At 28.2% G+C, this 20,771-nt stretch overlaps 3 protein-coding genes across 4 annotated transcripts in view; 1 reads left to right on the top strand and 2 right to left on the bottom strand.

The window, feature by feature from the left end:
• The window catches only part of LOC113386830 (glutamate-rich WD repeat-containing protein 1), a 54,962-nt gene that overhangs the window by 4,698 nt on the left and 29,493 nt on the right, over nucleotides 1–20,771 (bottom strand). Inside the window, exon 1 of one of the 2 annotated variants that reach the window (XM_026624594.1) lies at nucleotides 1,829–1,855. The exons of the other annotated variant lie outside the window; for it this stretch is intronic. Within the exon in view, the coding sequence (XP_026480379.1) occupies nucleotides 1,829–1,855 (27 nt within the window). Of the gene's footprint in view, nucleotides 1–1,828; nucleotides 1,856–20,771 lie in introns of those variants that run through there. 2 annotated transcript variants of the gene reach the window in all.
• On the top strand, nucleotides 14,207–18,254 carry LOC113384751 (probable tubulin polyglutamylase TTLL1). Its single transcript, XM_026622512.1, has 9 exons — nucleotides 14,207–14,253; nucleotides 15,735–15,837; nucleotides 16,326–16,423; nucleotides 16,496–16,695; nucleotides 16,891–17,074; nucleotides 17,172–17,373; nucleotides 17,554–17,784; nucleotides 17,924–18,033; nucleotides 18,119–18,254. Exons 1-9 carry the CDS (start codon nucleotides 14,207–14,209, stop codon nucleotides 18,252–18,254), a joined length of 1,311 nt encoding a protein of 436 aa, XP_026478297.1.
• Nucleotides 18,750–20,711, bottom strand: LOC113386832. The gene is made up of 6 exons (XM_026624596.1): nucleotides 20,434–20,711; nucleotides 20,257–20,361; nucleotides 19,797–19,873; nucleotides 19,577–19,727; nucleotides 19,278–19,489; nucleotides 18,750–18,845 (listed from the first exon to the last, which is right to left on the bottom strand). Exons 1-6 carry the CDS (start codon nucleotides 20,626–20,628, stop codon nucleotides 18,761–18,763), a joined length of 825 nt encoding a protein of 274 aa, XP_026480381.1. The 5' UTR covers nucleotides 20,629–20,711; the 3' UTR covers nucleotides 18,750–18,760.

Raw genomic sequence — 20,771 nt, 5'->3', positions numbered from 1 at the left:
ACAATAATAATTTATCTTCCGATCATAGATTGACAAACACCTATCGAGCCAAGTCAATTTTATAAATATTGATTTTTCAATATATTTATTAGAGCAATTTATTAAAATCACTATGTGCTCCACCCGAAAGCTAGTTCATGGTTTAAAACACAATGTCCCATGTAAAAATTGAAATTAATTTTTTTTATATCTATGATACTCACTCATTTCCAAGATCTAAATCATAATTGACTGCTCCTTCCCCATATTTATCTTCTAATAATGAAGGTTTGACGATAAACTTGCCATTTTCAATATAACTATTTGAATCATCGTTAACGTATACAACGAATTCGTAATCCTACAAAATATAACCAAAAGTTTTTATTTTTCAACATTATAAAAAAAATTATAAAATACATAGTCCTTAGAATATAAGCAGAGAACATAGTCCGTTAGAATACCGGTGGTCCTGTGAATTTGTGTTCCCGAATCCATCTTTCTCTCGAAATCGTCCTGTCGTTGAAATCTTCGTTGAAAATTAATTGTCCAGGACATGCATGGGCACCATTCAACACAGTTGCTGATCTTACTCGGCAATTATTATCGTCTACTGAATTACTAAATGAAATTCAAATAAAAAATTAAAAATAAGATAGAAACCAAATTTTTTGTTTAAAAAAAATCCACTATTTTGTACATATTGAGTATGATTTTAGAGAAAACTATCTAAACTAAATAATTAAAGTTTTAAAAAAAGTAGAAAAATTAAAAGCAAACTGTACATATATGTATATAACTTGAGATAAGTAAGATATTGAAGTTATAAAAATTTACTTACGGAGTAGTTGTTGAGATCACTATTATCGATCCACCACTATTAGGATTTTGAGTTGGCCTACCGTTTTTGTTTTCTACCATCACATCAAATTGAGATACTCTGGTTCCATTGGGGTACACAAATTCTGTAAAGAATAAAAAATTGAAAATATTACTTTTGAACGTTCTTATTATACTTGGCTTTTATAGACCTAACGTTAACCTATCTATACTGGTAGTAGAATTAGGATCAATACCGATCCTAATTGCTATTGCTTGGGTGGAGTGACTATGGCGGATGCTGAGCACGCCATTATGGAGTGCAAAGAATGGGAATAGAGTAGACAAGAACTATGGAGGGAGCTAGTAAGAGAAAAAATCTCTATTTTATAACATTGACAAAAAAGAAGAATATATGGTGCGCTTTATGATTATATTATAAACTGAGACTTTGTGATTACGGAGCCAGGCGCTTACCAAAGTTGGCGTAATAAATGCTAATAAATTTGATTTTTACTACTTTCCAAAATATGAGCGGCAAACAAATTATGTAATCTATTAAAAAATAAAACTTAATAAAAAAAAATTGAGAGTCAAAAAATTCCAAAAAACATGCTTAAATGTATAAAGTTGAATTTATAAAAATTAAGTTGAATACCTTCAACTGTCCACTGTCCATTGTCCTGTCGGTATCCCAACTTGTTAATTCCATTGAAATAATCCACGTAAGTCCAGAAGTATATTTTATCTCCAATCTATATACAATACCATACAAATATATACAGAAATTGAATTATTGCACATTTCGATAAAAATGTGGCGTGTGCATCAATCTGCAATTTACCATCTCATTTAAGCAAAAATTATGTTTTTTAGCTCTAATATCCTATTTTTATTTATTTAATGGAATTGAAATTCAGTCATTTTATAGTTCCTTCTATTTATTCTTCATACTAAATATGGAAAATTGAAAACCAAGTACACGGAAGCATAGTAGCATAAGTTCAAAAGAAGTAAAAAACTATGTAATGTGATTGATTTTATTGTTGCAACTCATTACGATTGTTATATAAAAATCACATGTATATCATCTAATCAATAATATATATATTTCATTTGTACCTTCAATCTCGCATTTTTGTCCTGAAACACAAATCTTCCTTCTTTTGGAACAAGTATGTCGCGTGACCATTGACCAGATTCTAGTCCTTCCATTTCCTCATTCAATTTACCATGAAAGGCAAATAGAGTTATTCCTTCTTCGGCTTTGAAAATAAGAAAAATAATTAGTCAAATATATAAATCTACTCATTATAAATATGTGTTTGTCATTTTATTCTATAAAATATTCTCATATAAGTAATATACGCTCCTCTTTAATGTGTATCACAAAAACCGTGAATTTTATATTATGTATATGTGCAATATTCAGTTTCGTTCTTATAAATCATAATAATATGTATAAACCAAATGTTAAGGATTATGTTTAAAGTGAGTGAAAAACGTATTAATAACGTTTTTTTTTTTAAAAAAAGTTTCAAAATGTACATCCAATATTCCAGTTACGTTACAGCTATGTTTAAATACTAAAATTTTATTACTTATAACATAAGTTAAGTTTCTTATAATCCTTAAGATATAAGTAATATCATTTATAACGTTGTATGAGAAATTTAATGTTATAAAATACCAATATTCTTCATGTATGACGTCAATATGGGATAAAATTATTACTAAGGTGCATCATTTGCATAGAAACTGAGGACTTTTATTATGTAGTTCCACATTTATTCCCTTAAGCACTTAAACCAGTTATTTTCATAGCTAGTTTCTGTGACAAAGTAAAAACTTGTACACAAGTAAATTCTTTGTACATTCAGAATCAGTACAAAAAAGAAATTTTTGTACTGCCCATAAAGATTTAAATGATAAACAAGAAATTTAGTTGGTGTACCATCTTGAACAAGGTGCAATTTCAGTATCAAATCTTTATTGCGGCATCCAATTCCAAACGGTAAAACATTGAGGTTTCTTTATTTTTTGAATTATAGTTTAAGTTTTACTTCTCTATTTCTGCTTTTATTCTTCTGTCTATTTTGCTTACTTAGCTATATGCTTTTAATCTTGAGCTTTATCTCATCTTGGCAATCTTAATCTAAAGATACTATTTTTCCAATATGAATCCAATTAATTTTCCTTTCATGTTCACTCACTACTATTGGATTTTCTCTCCCATTGTTTGCAGGACTTCTTAATTTACATCGTTGGTAAAATTCATCTTCTCCAGAATTTATTTACATATATAAATTAAAACAAAAAATGTTTGCAATTTTATGCTGTGACCAAACATAAGCCTTGGCTTTCGATCAATCATCAAAATTACCAGTGAACTAATATTTTTCGCCGAAGTATGCATGGTGGTTTTTCCAGTTTCATCATATTTCGATAATTTCAAAGTTTATTTATATAAATTAAATTAATTACGTTCTCAAATAAGGCAAATGATAAGGGACAATATTAATTTATAAATATAGGAAAACAGTATATATGCAAATAATCATAAAAATTTAATAAAATACGAATAGAAATACAAATATTTAGATATACAATAGAACCCGGTTAACGCGATTGAGCTTTGCGTTAATAAAATTTATCGCTTAATACGCTTTACCTCTCAAGGCGCGTTTTTAATCTGTTTTCCGTTCTTTAATCCGTTTTTAATCGTTTTAACGAAGTTTCACTGTATTTGTATATCACACATAAATTAAACACATTATATATATATATATATATATACATACAAAAATAAGTAAGGATTTATGTATTATTATTTTCTTTGCAATTAAGTAGATACGCATAATCAGGATTGTTTTGAAATATGTAATCAACAAAATCATTAACTGTATAATTAATAGACAGTGAATTAAACTAATCAAGAACGGAAATTACTCTGATTTATTATCACATGATATGTTTAATTTCTTTTAGCAATGTTAATATGTAAACACATACGGTTTTGGAAAGACCCAATATAAATTATTAATTTTTACTTTTTTTTCAGCTATTGCTTCTAAAAAAATGTGAATATTTCTTCAATACAGCAAAATTGTTTTAAATCTGTAGGTGCACTCTTATTGGTTTTATTTTTTATTGTTCAGTACCTAAATTTTTAGGTATTCGTCGATCAATTCATTAAAAAAGCATAAATAAAAACTTTCTAATTTGGCAATCGTATCTATTGAGAATATTATAATATATAAAATCACAACAGCAACTTGTTTATTAATTTTTAACAAATAAATATCCTTTATAACAAGTTTGTATTAGATTTTTTTACCTGGTATAGAGACCCTAAGTCCTTTGGGCCAAATAGCTTCCAATTTAGCAGGAGGTACTTCATATTGGCCATTTGAACAAACTATCAAAAATGAATAAAACACTAAAGGCACTACAACGTTACACTTAAAGAGCATTTTAGCGAATGTTATTATTGTCAGCAAGAGTCTTCGCAAAATTTGTTATTTTTGTTGTCGTGCTACTCCACAACATCCACTACTCGTCTTGAGATTTTGCCAGTGGTTCTTCAACTTTACAATATATGGGCAACAAAAAAACAGATTCATTAGTTAAATGGAGTTTCATAAATATTCACTTATATTAGGGGGTGTCCATCAATCACGTGAGCAATTTTTTAAAAATTTTTGACCCCTCCTCCTTCTTGGTGATACATGGTGATATTCAAAATTACCGCCCCCTCCACTACCAACATCACGTGTTTGTTTAGTTACGTGAGAAAACTGTAAAATTTTTGAAAAAGTTTGATTTTTTTTAAAAATCAGTTAAAAAATAAATACGCGAGATATCTTACTATACACCTCCCTCCCCCACGTGATATTTTGTGATTATTTGTGTCGGTTCCTCCATACGCCCGAGATTGTCGACAAAAAAAATTGGCTCCACACATACACACACATCCATTTTTTAAGGTATGCCAACATGTTCAGAAACCTCTGAAACGTAGATATGCAAAAATTTTGAATTTTATTTTTGGCTTATTACTATAACTTACCCTACGGGAAGCTAAAAACAAAACTTTGCTTAAATATAATACTAGAAATAAATAGTTGTAACCATTTTACTGTATAAATAATTTGGTGTTTTAACTGTCCAAAATATTTTTTAATAATAAATTTTGTTTAAAATTTACTCATTCAAATCTCAAGTCTAATCATTACAAACACGAGACAAATTTGTTAAAGATCCTTCATTAAAACTCATTACCTCCTTTAATACTTTTCGAAGTAGTCCACATGGACCCCCAAAGGTTTTTTGGGTCAATAGAATTTTGTCCAAATTTGAAATTGTTTATGAATTATTACTGTTTGAAGAAACTGTGTTATAAACTAGACTGCATGACCTTGCGACAAAAAATCAGAAATTACAAACTTGTGCAAACGTGCTAGGCGAATAAAATATAAAAGTTCTAAATATTATATAAAGTTTATTATGATATGCTTTGATGGCTGTATCTTCCTGCAAAAATATATCCAATAATTATTTTTAAAAGTTATTGGATCCAAGTGTAGTGATAGTGAAAACATTGTTAATTCAACATAAAGAAAGTAAACCAACAAAACATGAGTGCCTAATCAGAAAATAAGCAATATATGTCTTAACAGTTGTTTATAATAGTAATATTAGTATGGATATAATATATATATATATATTTATAAAATTATTAATAAAATATTTTTATGCAATGTATGTTAATAATAAATAATTACATCAATATTGTGATGTTGTCTGATAATTATGTAGTGAACACCTGTATCGAATTGTAAATAAACTAGAAATCAAAATATATTATAAAAAAACTTGCAATAAATGTACTTAAAAATGAATAGAACTTTTTAATAAAAAAATAACAAATGGGTTATGCTCCCCTGAAATTATTCCATGTTCGTTCACTTGTCTTATTATCTTTATTGAGAGGTCAAAATTTTTCTTTCCTCGTTATTTTGGTACAGTACCTGTTTTGACGTAAATGGTTTCTCATTTTAAGTTGTATCATCAATAATAATAACGGTAATTACAGAATTTGTATGAAATCGACATTTATATTTAAGAAATATATATTTAAATCCGAAATCCCATACGTGATACAAACTCTACATGAGAAAAAAATCTACTGATCCAAAAATCGCAATTATTGGATATTTATATTATCCATTTTTTTATAAGTTATTAATTAATGTTTTAATATTATTAGGATATTGAATTAAATTAAAAACAGTCAAAATAATTAATTCTAGCAGGTGATAAAATGGAGGGTCTCAATAAATTGACACGATTTATTGGCTTGATTTTAGCCTTCCAAATAATCGAATAAAATAATGATAATTAATCTAAAATAGTGTCGCATTTGTATGGACTACGGACATGTTTAAAAACGTAATTTAGGGATGGAAATGCAGTTCACACTGATGAAAAGCCTATAAAGAAAACTGTAACAATTTCAAGAAAATTGGTTCAGTAAAAGTTGAGAAATCGTGGGTATTGTATGAAAAAACAAACAGAGAAGCATCAACGTAGTCAAACAGCTATATCTCAAAAAAAATTTTTTTTGAACAGTGCTCTTGCACATATATTGTTGAATAGTTTAACTTCTAGACTGGAATACCCCTTTAGTAGACTCTAATTTAAATTATTAAAAATCTTTCTTATTGAAAATTATTTCTATTCTTCTACAATAGTTAAATAATATACGCTGTAAAGAGTCAGCCTTAAATGTCTTTTTATCTAAACTGGCAGAGTATCAAGTACCAACTGAATTACTACCTTCTTCAATAAATATATAAAATCTTTCTACATAGTATCTAACCATATTCTTGGCGATTATTTTTTCATTCTGTGTTATTTTTAGAAAACTCTTTCATAGAAACTGTCGTCTTAATTACGTTGTCGAGTTCATTCATTGACACCCTTAAAAAAGGTTTTCTGCAAAACCACGTCTTAGAGAAAAAAGAAGACTGAATTTTAATTTGTGATCATTGATCGCAAATGATGTCTTCGGACAACTCGATGAATATTTTAATCGTCGTCCCTCGAATTAAGAAGCGGATTAATAAAAATATAGAGGTAAATTCTACTAAGAAAGTTGAAAGAAAATTTTATCAATGCCCACAACAGGCGTTTGATTTTCACTTGATATAGCATTTGAGTTCTATAACCTCAAGTGGAAAATTGATTTCATACTGATTGATATCAAGCTGGGTCAGTTGGACCCAGGACCGGTTTGTACTATCCCACGTTCATAGTCATTACACAACGACTGTTCATTTTTAGAGCAGTAAATTTAGTGAATCCATTATGTTTTTTACAAAACTTTCTTGTTACTCGTTATCGTCTCCATATGATTGATTAATGATGCCAATGACCAATAATTAATAAAACAGTTATCAAGCAATTAATTTCAAAGCGTAAAACACTCTGTTCATACATATTCAAACATTTAACAAATAGATTTTAATTAAATATTTGTTCACACATTTACACTGTCGTGAACTGTAAATATGATCGATATTGTTTTATATATTTAATAATAGCGATAAACTTTCGGCCGTACAATTAAATCTGAAGGACTTGGACGTTTAACAACTGACACATTTTAAATATCTTATCAAAAGTGTCTAGTGTTTGACACATTATTGACCCAATGAATCATTAAAGAATTCCAATAATAAAAAATACACTGTTATAAAATTTCTGATCTTTATGTAAAATTGTTTTATAATAAATCAGTCCTAGCTGATACTTATGGATGAAGTAAAAGAGGTGTTTCCCTCTTTTTTTTTGAAAAAAATATTTTTGTATGGTTTCTCTAAATGTGATTTGTTATAACAATGATTTTTTATTTTGCTTACGACATGTAAAATTAAGCCATCAAGGTTGTGTGAAATTGTAAGTTTACTTAAACTTCGTGTTAGTTCCAAAATTAACATATTTTGGATAATTAATTTACTGAAAACTTGTTAAAACATGAAATGTGTGCTGTAAAATAGTAAAGCTATAAGCTGTAAGTTTTTACAAATACAAATCTTATGTAATCTTATTTTATCTTATAAATATTAAAGCGGGTCGATTTGCATGAGTCTTATAGGAACATATGATTTTCGGATACTAGAGATCAAAATAAGATACTTTGTTGAAAAAACCATTCCTCTAGAATAAATTTTGATGTCCCGCGCATTTTCCTGGGGTCAAATTTTGGAAAATTCTGTTTTGACCCAATTAGAGTGACTCAATTGCGTCCAAACATATGACCGACCCCCACTAATTTTGGAAGACCAATCCACCCATACCCATTTTCCAACCCTTGAGACCCCCCCCTCGTGAGAGGTTTTTCAAAATTTAAACTTTATCTATGGGTCAATGCACAGGACATCAGAATTCTCTTTTCGAGGTATGGTTTCTTCAGCAAAATATCTTATTTTGATCCCTAGTATCTAAAAACCATATGTGCCTCAGCCACTTTTTTGATCCATACAAATCGACCCGCTCTAATATATATATTTCTAAACTAAAACTATTTTCAAAATAATTCAAAATTTCAATGAAGACCAATATAATTCAACTCAACCATCCATATCTATAACTTTAGTTTTATCAATTTACCAATTTATTATCTATTTGATATTAATTTAATTATTTTTACTGAAAGTATAATTTCAGTTTTAGTGAGCATTTATTTAATTTGAAAATTTTCAATTTTTCAAAGCTCTGAAAAATATTCCATTACCCCAAAACGTCCCCTCCAATCGTCCAAATAATTATAAAGGTAAAAATAAATATTTTTTGTTGAAAAACAAAACGAAGACTCTTAGTTCAGAAAAATAAAATTAAGAATATATCCAAAATAAAAAAATAAAATAAAAAAAAATTATCCAAAAGTATGAAGCCTGCAATACCCGACATCAAATGTCTTAAACTAATAAATTTAATTTCAAGATATGACTTTATATTTGACGTCTCTGTTTTGGAAAACTTATGGAAAAATGAATTAATTTACCTTTTTATTGTTTATTTGTTGACTTTGCATACACATACATTAGTCATATACATTTTATAAGTTATCTGTACAATTTTATTTTATTTGTATATAATTATTAAACATATATCCTTTTTTGTCAATAATGTTATAAAATTTGTAAATTATAAGTTTACCTTACACAATTGCAATATTCAAAACTATATTCATTTTTTTTTCAACAAAAAACATATTGATTGATAAACATTTTGGAGACTAATCCATGTACAACAGATTCTATTTCAGTTCATACAGTTTCGCCCATCAGTCATTTAAAAACAATTTTATCACAATGCATAATATGGCATTTTCATTAAACATTTTAAATATCTGATTTTGATCATGAAATGAAATTATGCAAGTGCATCGATAATTCTTTCTATGTATCAATATATTTTTTATTTTAAGAAAAATCACGCCGTCGTGAGGCGTTCTTAATGAATTCGAAACGATTAAAAATCATGCGTCCTTGAATAATTAATATTCAATTTTTTTTTATATCAACCCTCATTGTTGAATATCATTATTTGATTCGCTTATAAAAAGGAAAACTTAATAATTTTTCGTTCATTACGAGTTCTGACAGTGTATTGTTTCATTTTTTGATAAATTACGTAACAGTTAACAAATTTAGGTATAAATATGCAGTCGGAAACGAGCAACCGGATCACTATAGTATTATGCGTAATGATAGCAAATGCGTAAGTTCAATTTACTAAGTTTTAAAACCGTGGATAAAAAATTTGATAAACATATTTATGTAATAAATGATAAGTTTTCATTTTCGGTGAAAATTTTGTGCTATTTGCTTGCCCCCAAAAATATTTGGAATTCAATTCAAATAATAAACTATTTTTTATGTGCCTATGTGAAAGGTGTAAAAGTGACTTGTGAATATTTTTTGATACAATATCAATCGTGATCTCATTATCCTTTTTTTAAATGTACATAGTAAATTATGCAAAAAATAGTGCATAACAATTATGTATATAAATTATTTTGTATATAAATGTTATGTTATTATGAAACACATGGTTCGAATAATATTTGAACATAGAATATAAAATGTATCCCCTCTTCAGTAGATTTTAAACTTTTTCACCAGTTTGTGGTATAATTCATATGGACATTCTACATGTCTTGTATACATTTTAATAATATATATATTTTATAATATATAGTTTCTATAAGATATATTAATTTCTATTTTTAGATGGATCGTCAGTAGCCGTCGGCCACATTTTTGTAATTTTCAACCAAAAGTAGATCCCGAAGACTGCGTTTATGGATTTAATACAAATATATGTGGAATATTTTGCAATAGCGTAAGTAATTAAAAATAGATTTAGTATTATTTCTATTTATATTAAAAATTCTTGTGTCATTATTTTAGTGGAAATATTCCACCAAAACGGTATGTCCGATTTTTATAAAATTTTATAATAACGATCAGTATAACTGAGAATCTGACAAGCAGTTCGAGACAACACCTATTTTTTTACCCCTAAATGGTAAAAGTAGTCCACCCTTAAGATTTTATTTTTCTCTAATTTCTCTTGTTCTAGTTTTTTATAATTAGTATTTAAAAAGCACATACAGCCCTTTTTTACCCTTCTACTACAAACTCCTATTTCGCAATAGTCATTTTAGTAATCAAATAATTTTATATACAGATTCTATTGTACTAATGTTTTTTACTGAATTTCGATTACAATTTTCTTGAGCTTGTCGAAAACCTTAAATTTCACTTTAAAAAAAGTTACTTTTATCAAGTCCAACACTAACATTTTTTTAAATTTTGGGGCAAATTTTAGTTTAGTTTATAACGTGGAATTGGAAAACAAATACCCCACTTCATCACCAAAATCTCTATTACACTATTCGTCTCTATATTCAATGGTCTCTCACAATATCTATCTATAATAGTAGCTCATGCTACTATTATCCACCCATAGTAATCTTATATAGATCCATACTACCATTCATATCAACATTCGTATAATACAGCGTTGCCATCTAGGCATAGCTAACACAAGTGAATAAAGTAGTAAATAAATGAATACCTAGTGGGGGGCATGGCATAGTGCCTTAAGGCAAATTGCTGGCACTTTTTGTACCAAAAAAAAAATTTTTAAAAGGTTAACATTTTTGAAAAAAAAAATTACTTTGAAAAAATTAGATTTTTGACAAACTATAAAATTTAGATTTTTTTTTTGGAAAAAAGACTTCGAAAAAAAATGTTTTCTTTATTTTGAAATATTTTGGAAGTTCTGAACTTTTCTCAAAGCAATCGTACTTCTTTAACTGCATAGAGACGAAATATCGAAACGCGTAAGCGCCGCGTCGCCGTCTCACGTATAAACATTGGTACGGAATCCATAGGAATGTAAACAAAATTTATACTTAAAAAATAATAATTTTTTCTTACTTTTTTCACTAGATCTCCAAAATCACTAGACCTACCTTTATGAAAATTTAATCAATTGTTCATCTTGTCAATACAAGTAAAATGTTTTTTGAATGATTAAAATCGGACGCTCCGTTCTCTTAAAAACAGAGTTACCGTTTTTGGCACTTTTTGCCCCGTATCTTCGGAACGGCTAGGCCTTCGCCAAAAACTAATCAGCACGCCACCTTATCAATACGAATCGAATGTCTTTTGAATTATTCAAACCTATTGATCGGTGTTCCCGAAATAGTTGACGAAAATTTGTATCCGCACACACACACATACCCAAACACACGCATATACACACATACACACATACACACACACATACATCCATTTTTTCTAAAGTATGCCAAAATGTTCAGAAACCTCTGAAGTGTAAAGTTACGGGAAGTTAAAAAATAAATGAGTTTTTTTCTATCTAGGGTCCATTGGGTCCATGTGACCGCTACAACGCATCATGTGGCAGTGGCCTGAACTGCGTATGTGGGACGTGTTTGGGATGTTCCACGGACACCATCGAATGTGTCAACCTGGCCACCGACAGCAACCTGAGGCTCGAATGCAAGCGACATGGGCACAAAGAAAGGTTCAACCGGATACCTCATCCGAAGCTGATGCTAGTCAATGAAGCAAACGACTATTTTGAAACTTTGACACGAGATTAAAAATTCTGACTCACAGACTCGATACTTCGATAATTATTGTCAATGTTATTATTTTTTATGAAATACTTTTCATATTAACACGTTAAATTTTCTGATATTATCGTGGCGATTGACGTGTTAATTGAGGTGCCATTCGAATTTACATGCATTGATGAAAAAAATGGAGTAGATAATGAAAATTGTTAAAATGTATTTATCTGTGATAATTACGAAATTTATTTAAGGAAATGGTTCGTGTTAATAATATTGATGAAATAAAATCCTAGTTTTTGGCGAGATAAGATAACAAATGCATTAAATTTGAATGGCCCTTAAAGACCATTTAACTCGTATGTGCGCGAAATTTTACCAATTTTAATCGACAATTCATATAAAAGCTGATCAAAAAATTACATCCTCCCAATATATCAAATTCAAAATTTACCAAACCTGAAACACTATTACATTCCCGACTATTTATTTCAAGAAAAACAAACATGAACTCCGTGTTTTCCAACTTGTGGAACGCGAGATTGTTGCAAAGAGGAAGTACAGGTGCTTACAAATTTTAATTTCAAAAAACGTTAAAATGATAGATATGAAAAATCAATGACTAAACACGAATAAATATTTTGATGTATATCGAGATATCGGAAGCGCTGCATTATTATTCAAAAAATGGGAGGGTGCTGTACAAACAGGTTGAAAACCACTGCATTAACTAGATATGATTCATTTTCAATTCCTATGAGCATAGAGCTTTTTACATGACATCCCTTATAACGAATGCTTTGCTCGTTTTGTTAGATTTAATTTGTTTTTTTTTTTTTATTTGAACGATTCCCTGAGCTATGAAATATATCAAAAATAGGCAAATGCACAAAAAATATTCGAAACCACAAGTGCGACAAAGAATATCAATAATCCTATTTTCTATTCCTAAACATATTGTTTGCTTAAATCTCATCAAGATCATGTTTCTTGACAGATGTCCTGAAGATGGAACGTACCTAGTTCCAAAACGTTGACAGTAAACAAATAATTAAATAAAGAAATTGTTTATTAAAAACTTTTCTTGTTTTTTATTTTGTATTATTTTTGGATTCTTGTTCGAAACTCTACAAAATATACACAAATCCAAGACTCTACCATTCAATATATATATATATATATATATATATATATATATTTCAATACTTTTTCAAGAAATCATCTAATTATTAATACTGTGTTTAGTTTACCATATAAACCGATTTAAATTACCTTTACAAACAGCATTGGTAAACATTGCATTATTAAAAAAGTACTTAAATAACCTGTCACTGGTATAAATGTATCATTTAAAAAATTAAATTTGGTTAGTTTTTTTAACGCAGAAAATATAAGTAGTAGACTGGAAAAGCGCAAATTAACCGAACGCTCACCTATCAGTTAAATGGTCTCAATAGTGACTGTGAAGCAACATGTGATTTTAATAATATTTCCTCATTTGTATTTGTGAATCTATTAGGTTTTGAAAAATAATTTTAAGCCATTTTATTTATCCATTGAAGCATGCAGCATAAAAAACAAACTAAATATTGTTTTAGCTTTTTTAATGATGCTTGTGTAAAATTTAACTCAAAACTACTTTCTCTGATATTCAAAGTGTTAAAGTTTAATAAAAATATTTGAAAACACCTTTTATGCTATATATAAAGAATAATAAATGAATAATATGAAAAAAGAATTTTCATTGAAATTTGTCCATCATTCCAATTTTATGATCCAGGAACTGAAAAGAAGTGAAAAAGTAATGGGGTGTTAGAACCAGCCAGATTTTTTATTTTAATAATGAAAAATGTTATATTAAGTTTAAAATTTACTATTACTCTAAATAGCTGACTGACTTTGATATCAGACTTTCATGGTTATTTTCCTTGTTCTTAGATGAAAGAATATTATAATTAAAAAATTGTTATATAAACCTTAATTAATTAAATAATGAAAAATGCAAATAATGAATTCTATATATCAGATTAATTTATTTTTACTATTTTTTCTAAAATCAATCGCAGCATAGATTAAAAAACCGTTGGAACACCTTTCTCCACCTTACCGACGGTGATGCTAATAATATTGATCAATCAAGTTTGTATTTTTATCAGAACAATGGCTTTTCTTCTACGAAAATAAATTAATGACATTTTTGACGTTTTATTTGTGTAATACAATTATTTTTCTAAAATGACAGAATCTAAAAGAGCTACCACAGCTAACCCGATGTATGGCAGGTAAGACATTGAATTCGACACAAGAATTTAAGCATAAGTTTACATGTTTTTGAACATTGATGTCAAAACTTCCAAAATTGTCTAAATTTTAATCCGTGAACAATATTTCAATATGCATGATTCCTACTTCAAATATTGCGATAACTTTTGATATTAAATATGACACTTGTTAAATTGGAAGTCTTTTTGAAGTAACTGATAAAATAAAATCGATCGATTATGTGGCTTACTTGAGTTTAATTAATATTTAAAATTAAAGAATATAATAACCAAAAATAATAATTGCTTTTCTTATGAAAAGATAGTATCTAAAATTTCATATGCAATCTTTATTTTTTTCTATTATATTTAGGCTTAGGCTAATAATTCTCAAAAACCATGATCCAGAAAAACCCAGAAATACTAATTACTTTTCTTATAAAGATATAGTATCAAAAATATCATAAGCAATCTTTTTTTTTCTATTATATTTAGGCTTAGGTCAATAATCCTCAAAGACCATCTCTTTGTTTTGATCATATTATTAGAACTATTCTTTCTCTATATATAATTCGTGCGATTTTTTTTTTTAAATTTAATTTGTTGAAAAAATATTTAACAAGGAATTAAGAAGGCTAAATGCTTCTTGATATGATGATTAATAATACAAATATTCCTGGTAAATTTCGAGTTTTCATTCATATTCACTTTAAAACGTAGAATGGCAATACGAACCTTGGAAAAGTAGATAATGTGATATGCTTCCCAGATCGTCGATTCGATTTCTGGTTTATTTTTAATTCTGGTTTTTTCATATTTTTTCGTTTCTTTGTAACCATTTTAAGATTTTTTTTAAATAATGAACCGCACATTTTATATAAATTTACCATTACAACCACCGACATTTCTTCAAATGCAATTATTGGAAAAATGTCTGTCCTATAAATTGGCATAAGTATAGTTATTAAATTTCACAAAGTACGCGCCCTTTTCATAATGTTAATAAAAATATTTCGTTGAAATTTTACAAAAATATTTAATGATTTGCATAATATTTCATATCTTGGATGCATTTATATATTTATGAGCACACAAAAATGAATTCACAAATTGTTTAGAACATAGAAGTATGTCTATCTAAATTATTTTTACAGTTTCATAGTTTGGTGTCATGGCATTGATTAATAAAAAATTATAAACATATATTTTATCATTCAAAATTAATAGAACCGGGAATCGAATCGACAGAAGCATATCAGTCCAACAAAGGCTGCCAAGGATTGCATTGTCGGCGTATTATAAATTAAGGTATGTAATTAAGGTACAACCTCGTACATAATTTTATTATAAAATAATCTTTATTCATTCATTTAATCCTACTCAATTTGTTTTTAAAACTCATCAAATTTATGCGTGATTCAATACTAAGCCTAAAAATTTAAGGACATTCAAAATAATTCAATTTTTTAAGTAAAAGTCTAATTGTAGTTTACTAATTTTAGAGTGGCCGCACCTTCATATGCCGAAAAGGTGCGATTAGCTTTTTGCACAGACACCGATAAATCAGTAATAGTTAATAACTGTGAAAAAAGAGGATGGATTCAAGTAAGTATAATAATAATTATAGAATTTTATACAATTTTTGAAAGGCACCTAACTCATTATTATATAGGATTTATTAATATTAGTAAAAATCAGAATTTAGTGAGGCACTTATAGTTTATGCTGAAGAGAATTCTATAAAGAGCACTCTATAAAAATTTCAAGAAAATCAGTCCAGGCGACTGAGTTGTACGAATTGATTCGATGCAGTTTCTGGTCTTATAAAAGTGTTATTTTAACACACCAAAAAATCTAAAATGCATGTAGTGGCATCGTGCCTTACACCGTTACGAAATGTTCGATGAATATTAAATGTTTTCAAATAGATTATTTTTGAGAATAAATATTAAGTTACTAAAGGTCTAAGTATGAGTTTATAACAATATGACCCAAGACAACGATGGGTTTTAAGAACGGATTTAGCATTCAGTTTCAAAATAAATTGTTAATGTTAAAAAAGATTATCACTATTGCAATATTTTATTATTAAGGTTAGCCCAGACGACGATTGGAATTTCTATTGGTCCAGCATTCAGACTCTGCGTTCTCTATACAGTGTGGATAGCGGATACCGTCTTCATGATAATCAGTAACCAATAGTTTAATTAATTATAACAAATATTTTGCCATAAAATGTATTTTCATTATTTGTTTTATACAGAATCATAAACCATTTTCCTAACCATTACGAAATATCACGGAAGGATTTGCTTGTGAAGAATATAAAACGTTACCGGAAAGAATTGGAGCGCGAAGGTTCTCCTCTTGCAGAAAAAGTGGAAGTCAATACCCCATGTTTTCCTTTAGGAACGCGATATTTGCATTTGGATTTCATACCAGTCACTTTTGTCTTACCAGCAGGTACTAAAGATTTATACATCTAGAATAACTATGGATAAATGAATATAATCAAAGATTAATTGATACACACGAGCAAAAGCCAAACCAAATGTTACAATATAAATATTATAAAAAAGTTATGAAGAATTCCAAAGGTCGCAATATGAAAAGATATCAAAACTCAACAAAATTGAATTTTATATTATTTTTTTACAGATTATAATATGTTTGTTGAAGAATATAGAAAATCACCTCAGAGTACTTGGATTATGAAACCATGTGGTAAATCACAAGGAGCTGGAATATTTCTCATAAACAAATTATCCAAATTAAAAAAATGGAGTAGAGAAGCCAGGACACCATTTCATCAGCTCACAAAGGAAAGCTATGTAATATCCAGGTTAATGAACACGAGAAAATATTAGAAAGAATTTTCGTTTGCCAAATATAAAGACACAAAGCGAATTACTCATCTCCTTATAAATTACTGTTTTTAGGTACATTGATAACCCTCTACTAATTGGAGGCAAAAAGTTTGATCTGCGTCTGTACGTACTGGTGACCTCATTTCGTCCTCTTAAAGCATACCTTTTCCGATTGGGTTTCTGTCGTTTCTGCACCGTAAAATATGACACCAGTGTCACCGAATTAGATAATATGTACGTTCATCTAACTAATGTTAGCGTCCAAAAACACGGGGTAAGTAGGGAATACCAACTTAAATCATTTTACCATTACTTTGCAAAAAAGAATCTAGTGAACAACTATAAAAAAACCTGGATGCAAATGCTATGTTGATACTGTAGAATTAATTACCTTCCACCTCAAGTTTTATTATGAACTATCCTGATTTCTCAGATATTTATTATTAATCCTTAGGGGGAATACAATACTATGCATGGAGGAAAATGGTCAGTTCAAAATTTAAGATTATATTTGGAAGCAACTCGAGGAAAAGCTGTAACTGATAGATTATTTGGAACCATATCTTGGACCATAACACATTCCTTAAAAGCAGTTGCACCAGTAATGGCCACAGACCGGCATTGTTTTGAATGCTATGGCTATGATATTATAATTGATAACCAACTTAAACCATGGTTAATAGAGGTAATAAAAGACATAAATAAAAATATCAACAGAGCCTTGTAGAGGCACCATAGCAAACATCATTCAATTACTCATTTATAAACCATCTATTTGCAGAGAATTTGTAACACAAATTAATTTAATTTTGCTCATATTTCAGGTCAATGCATCCCCTTCATTAACATCAACTACTGTCAATGATAGAATTTTAAAATATAAGTTAATTGACAATATTATGTCAGTAGTTTTACCCCCAGATGGAATACCAGAGTGAGTAAAAAGAAATAGAATTTTAATTAAAATTAAAGTTATGAAATTACCTCGTATCAAAAAATTTGGATTTTTTTCTACTTAGTGTCCGGTGGAATAAAATACCCAGTCCAGACAAGCTTGGTAATTTTGAATTATTGATTGATGAGGAATTAGCTGCATTGGAAGCTTCACAAGAAGCAGCACCCAATGTTAGACAGAGAAGTTCAAGATGGAAATAACATTTACCTCTTCTCAAAATTTAATATTGATATCAAAATTATATTATCTATTATTAAGAGTAAAATTTAAAAATCATTTATTACATAAAATCTTAAATGTTAAATTAATTTTAATTTATGAAATATTCATAAAATTTACTATTTTAATAATTAAATTATTGTTTTGATCTTAATTTTATAAATTGGTGCTTCTGTTAATTTTGTTAAAATGAAACAACTTATATTTTAGAAGTAAAAAGTTAGTAATGAATAAAGTTTATAATGAATTTACAAAATATTTGAATTGTTTATAATCTTATCTGTTAATTATCAATATCATATTATTTAAATTCCTACTGGTGCCCATCCCTTAGATTTATTTAAAGATATTCTATTCCTTATGGTGAAGGAAATAAAACCGTAATTTAATTCAATTATAATATAAATTTTATTATCATGTATTACTTAAAATTATTATTATTATTATTATATCAAATTTACATTGTTAAAATGTTATGTATGTATAATTATTCTCCTAGTAGATTCATATCAACACTTAAACATTCTTCTCCGATATTACTTGGTGAAGTCTCCAACAAATCATTAGACTCACTAAAATTATATAAAACTAGTTTAAGCAACTTTATACTTTGGGGTTATATTAATTATTTTTTATATAATTTCTTTAAATTATATCTATTGTATATTTATATTATCTTTAATCAATTTTTCATATTTATGCTTTTCTCTTTAGAATGTTTTTCTTATATATATTTTTGTTATATCTTATAAATTGTAATCACACATGTAATTTGTTGAAGAGAGATACTGCTCTTTTTGTTATTATATTGACTAAAATATTATGATTAATATTTATAGACAGATGTTCCACTAATATATGAAAAATTAATACAATATTAAAATATTGTATTAAATGATTTCAAGACAATATTTTTTCATTGCCTGTTTTGATAAATATTATTAAATTCTCTCATCTGATTTTGATAAAATATGTTAATTATTTATCTAAAGAACTGAAATTACCTGTCAAGAGAAGGATCATTGCTGAACATTTCAGTAGGAACTGTAGGTGGAGCTCTTTCAGATAATAGTTCACGATAGCCACCACTTTGGCGTGATTGCAAATGCCTTTCAACTTCCTCTGCTGTTAACCGACCATCAGACAGAGTTACTCCGCTGTTTGTTATTGTTGACATACTTGGTAAGGTCACCCTTGGAGGTGTTGATTCAGGTTGCTATAGTAATAAAGAAAATATAACTTATTAGAAATATAAAACAGATAATGTGATTATTGTTATTTGTGAAGAAAAATATTCACATACCTGTGTTCTAACTTGTGCGGATGCCACATTGGCCTGCCGATTTTGTTTAACAGGTATAGTTCTTTTTTTCTTAGCAGGAGGAGGCTGTGGTTTACCAATGTTTACGTTCTGTGCAGATCCATGGTTACTCGATTGAAAACTATCACGTTTTCTGCAGAAATAATATTAACAATAATAATTTTAGTAATGTAATTATTATAAATGTTAGCAGACAAGATACCTTTTAATAGTTTCTGATCGCTGAGGTTCTTCATCAGATGTTTCAGTTTCTTCACTCTCTGAAGAACTGGGATCGACCTAAAAAAAAATGACAAATGATTGTTTTACATCATTAACAAAAATGTATACTAATATGCTTCTGATTTTATATATGTTAATCCATATCCTATTGATATTTAAAACTAATAATGATATCAGTGGCAATACAATTTTGGCACAAAGTAAAGTCTAAATCCTACATTTGAATCTGAATACTTGGAAAAAAAAATCTTTGCACTAGATGAGATTTTTATGATTTATTAAGCAAAGTTACAATAAAAATACCTTGCCGGTAATATTTTTTGATAATGTAAATCACTAAACCTTGTGGGAATTAAAAATATGAAGTGTCTTTGATACAAATAAAAGCCGATGATTCTTACATAAACTTAAATAATATACAGTAAAGAAATAATGTATACCTTCTCATACAGTAATAATCTGTCTAGTAGAAAACTTCTATCCCGAGCTACTTTCAAATGGCGTCTTTGGCAAGATTGCAATGCACTTTGAAACGATTCGTTTTCCTGTAAAATAAAGAAGATTTAAATAATTGTACAATCAAACCTTAAATGCTACTCATAAAAAATGGTTATTACATATAATAGGTACTTCAGTTTTCTTTTCAGGTTATGGTAAAGAACTTTATAATCGATAGGTGTTTGTTCATCCCTGCTATCATCGTCTGAATCGTTTGCTCCTAAATCTCTATCATCCTCGGCATCTTGTTCGTAATCATTGCCGGATTCCGATTGCATATTTGCCATTGAACGGCAATACCACCCGGACAACATTTTGCCGTCTTTCAGAACTTATTTTATGATAAGTATAAATAAATATTAATATAATACACTACTTATATTATTATTATATTGTCAAGACTTATATAGTATTATTTAATGGATTCAATTTCATATCGATTCTTTGAGAGGTTATT

This window comes from Ctenocephalides felis, unplaced genomic scaffold, assembly GCF_003426905.1.
Source record: "Ctenocephalides felis isolate EL2017-DRISC unplaced genomic scaffold, ASM342690v1 CF-g0.4_SCAFFOLD_03571, whole genome shotgun sequence".
Lineage (NCBI taxonomy): Eukaryota > Metazoa > Arthropoda > Insecta > Siphonaptera > Pulicidae > Ctenocephalides > Ctenocephalides felis.
Note: the sequence above shows the minus strand (reverse complement) of the source record. Positions and strands in the feature narration are given on the sequence as shown.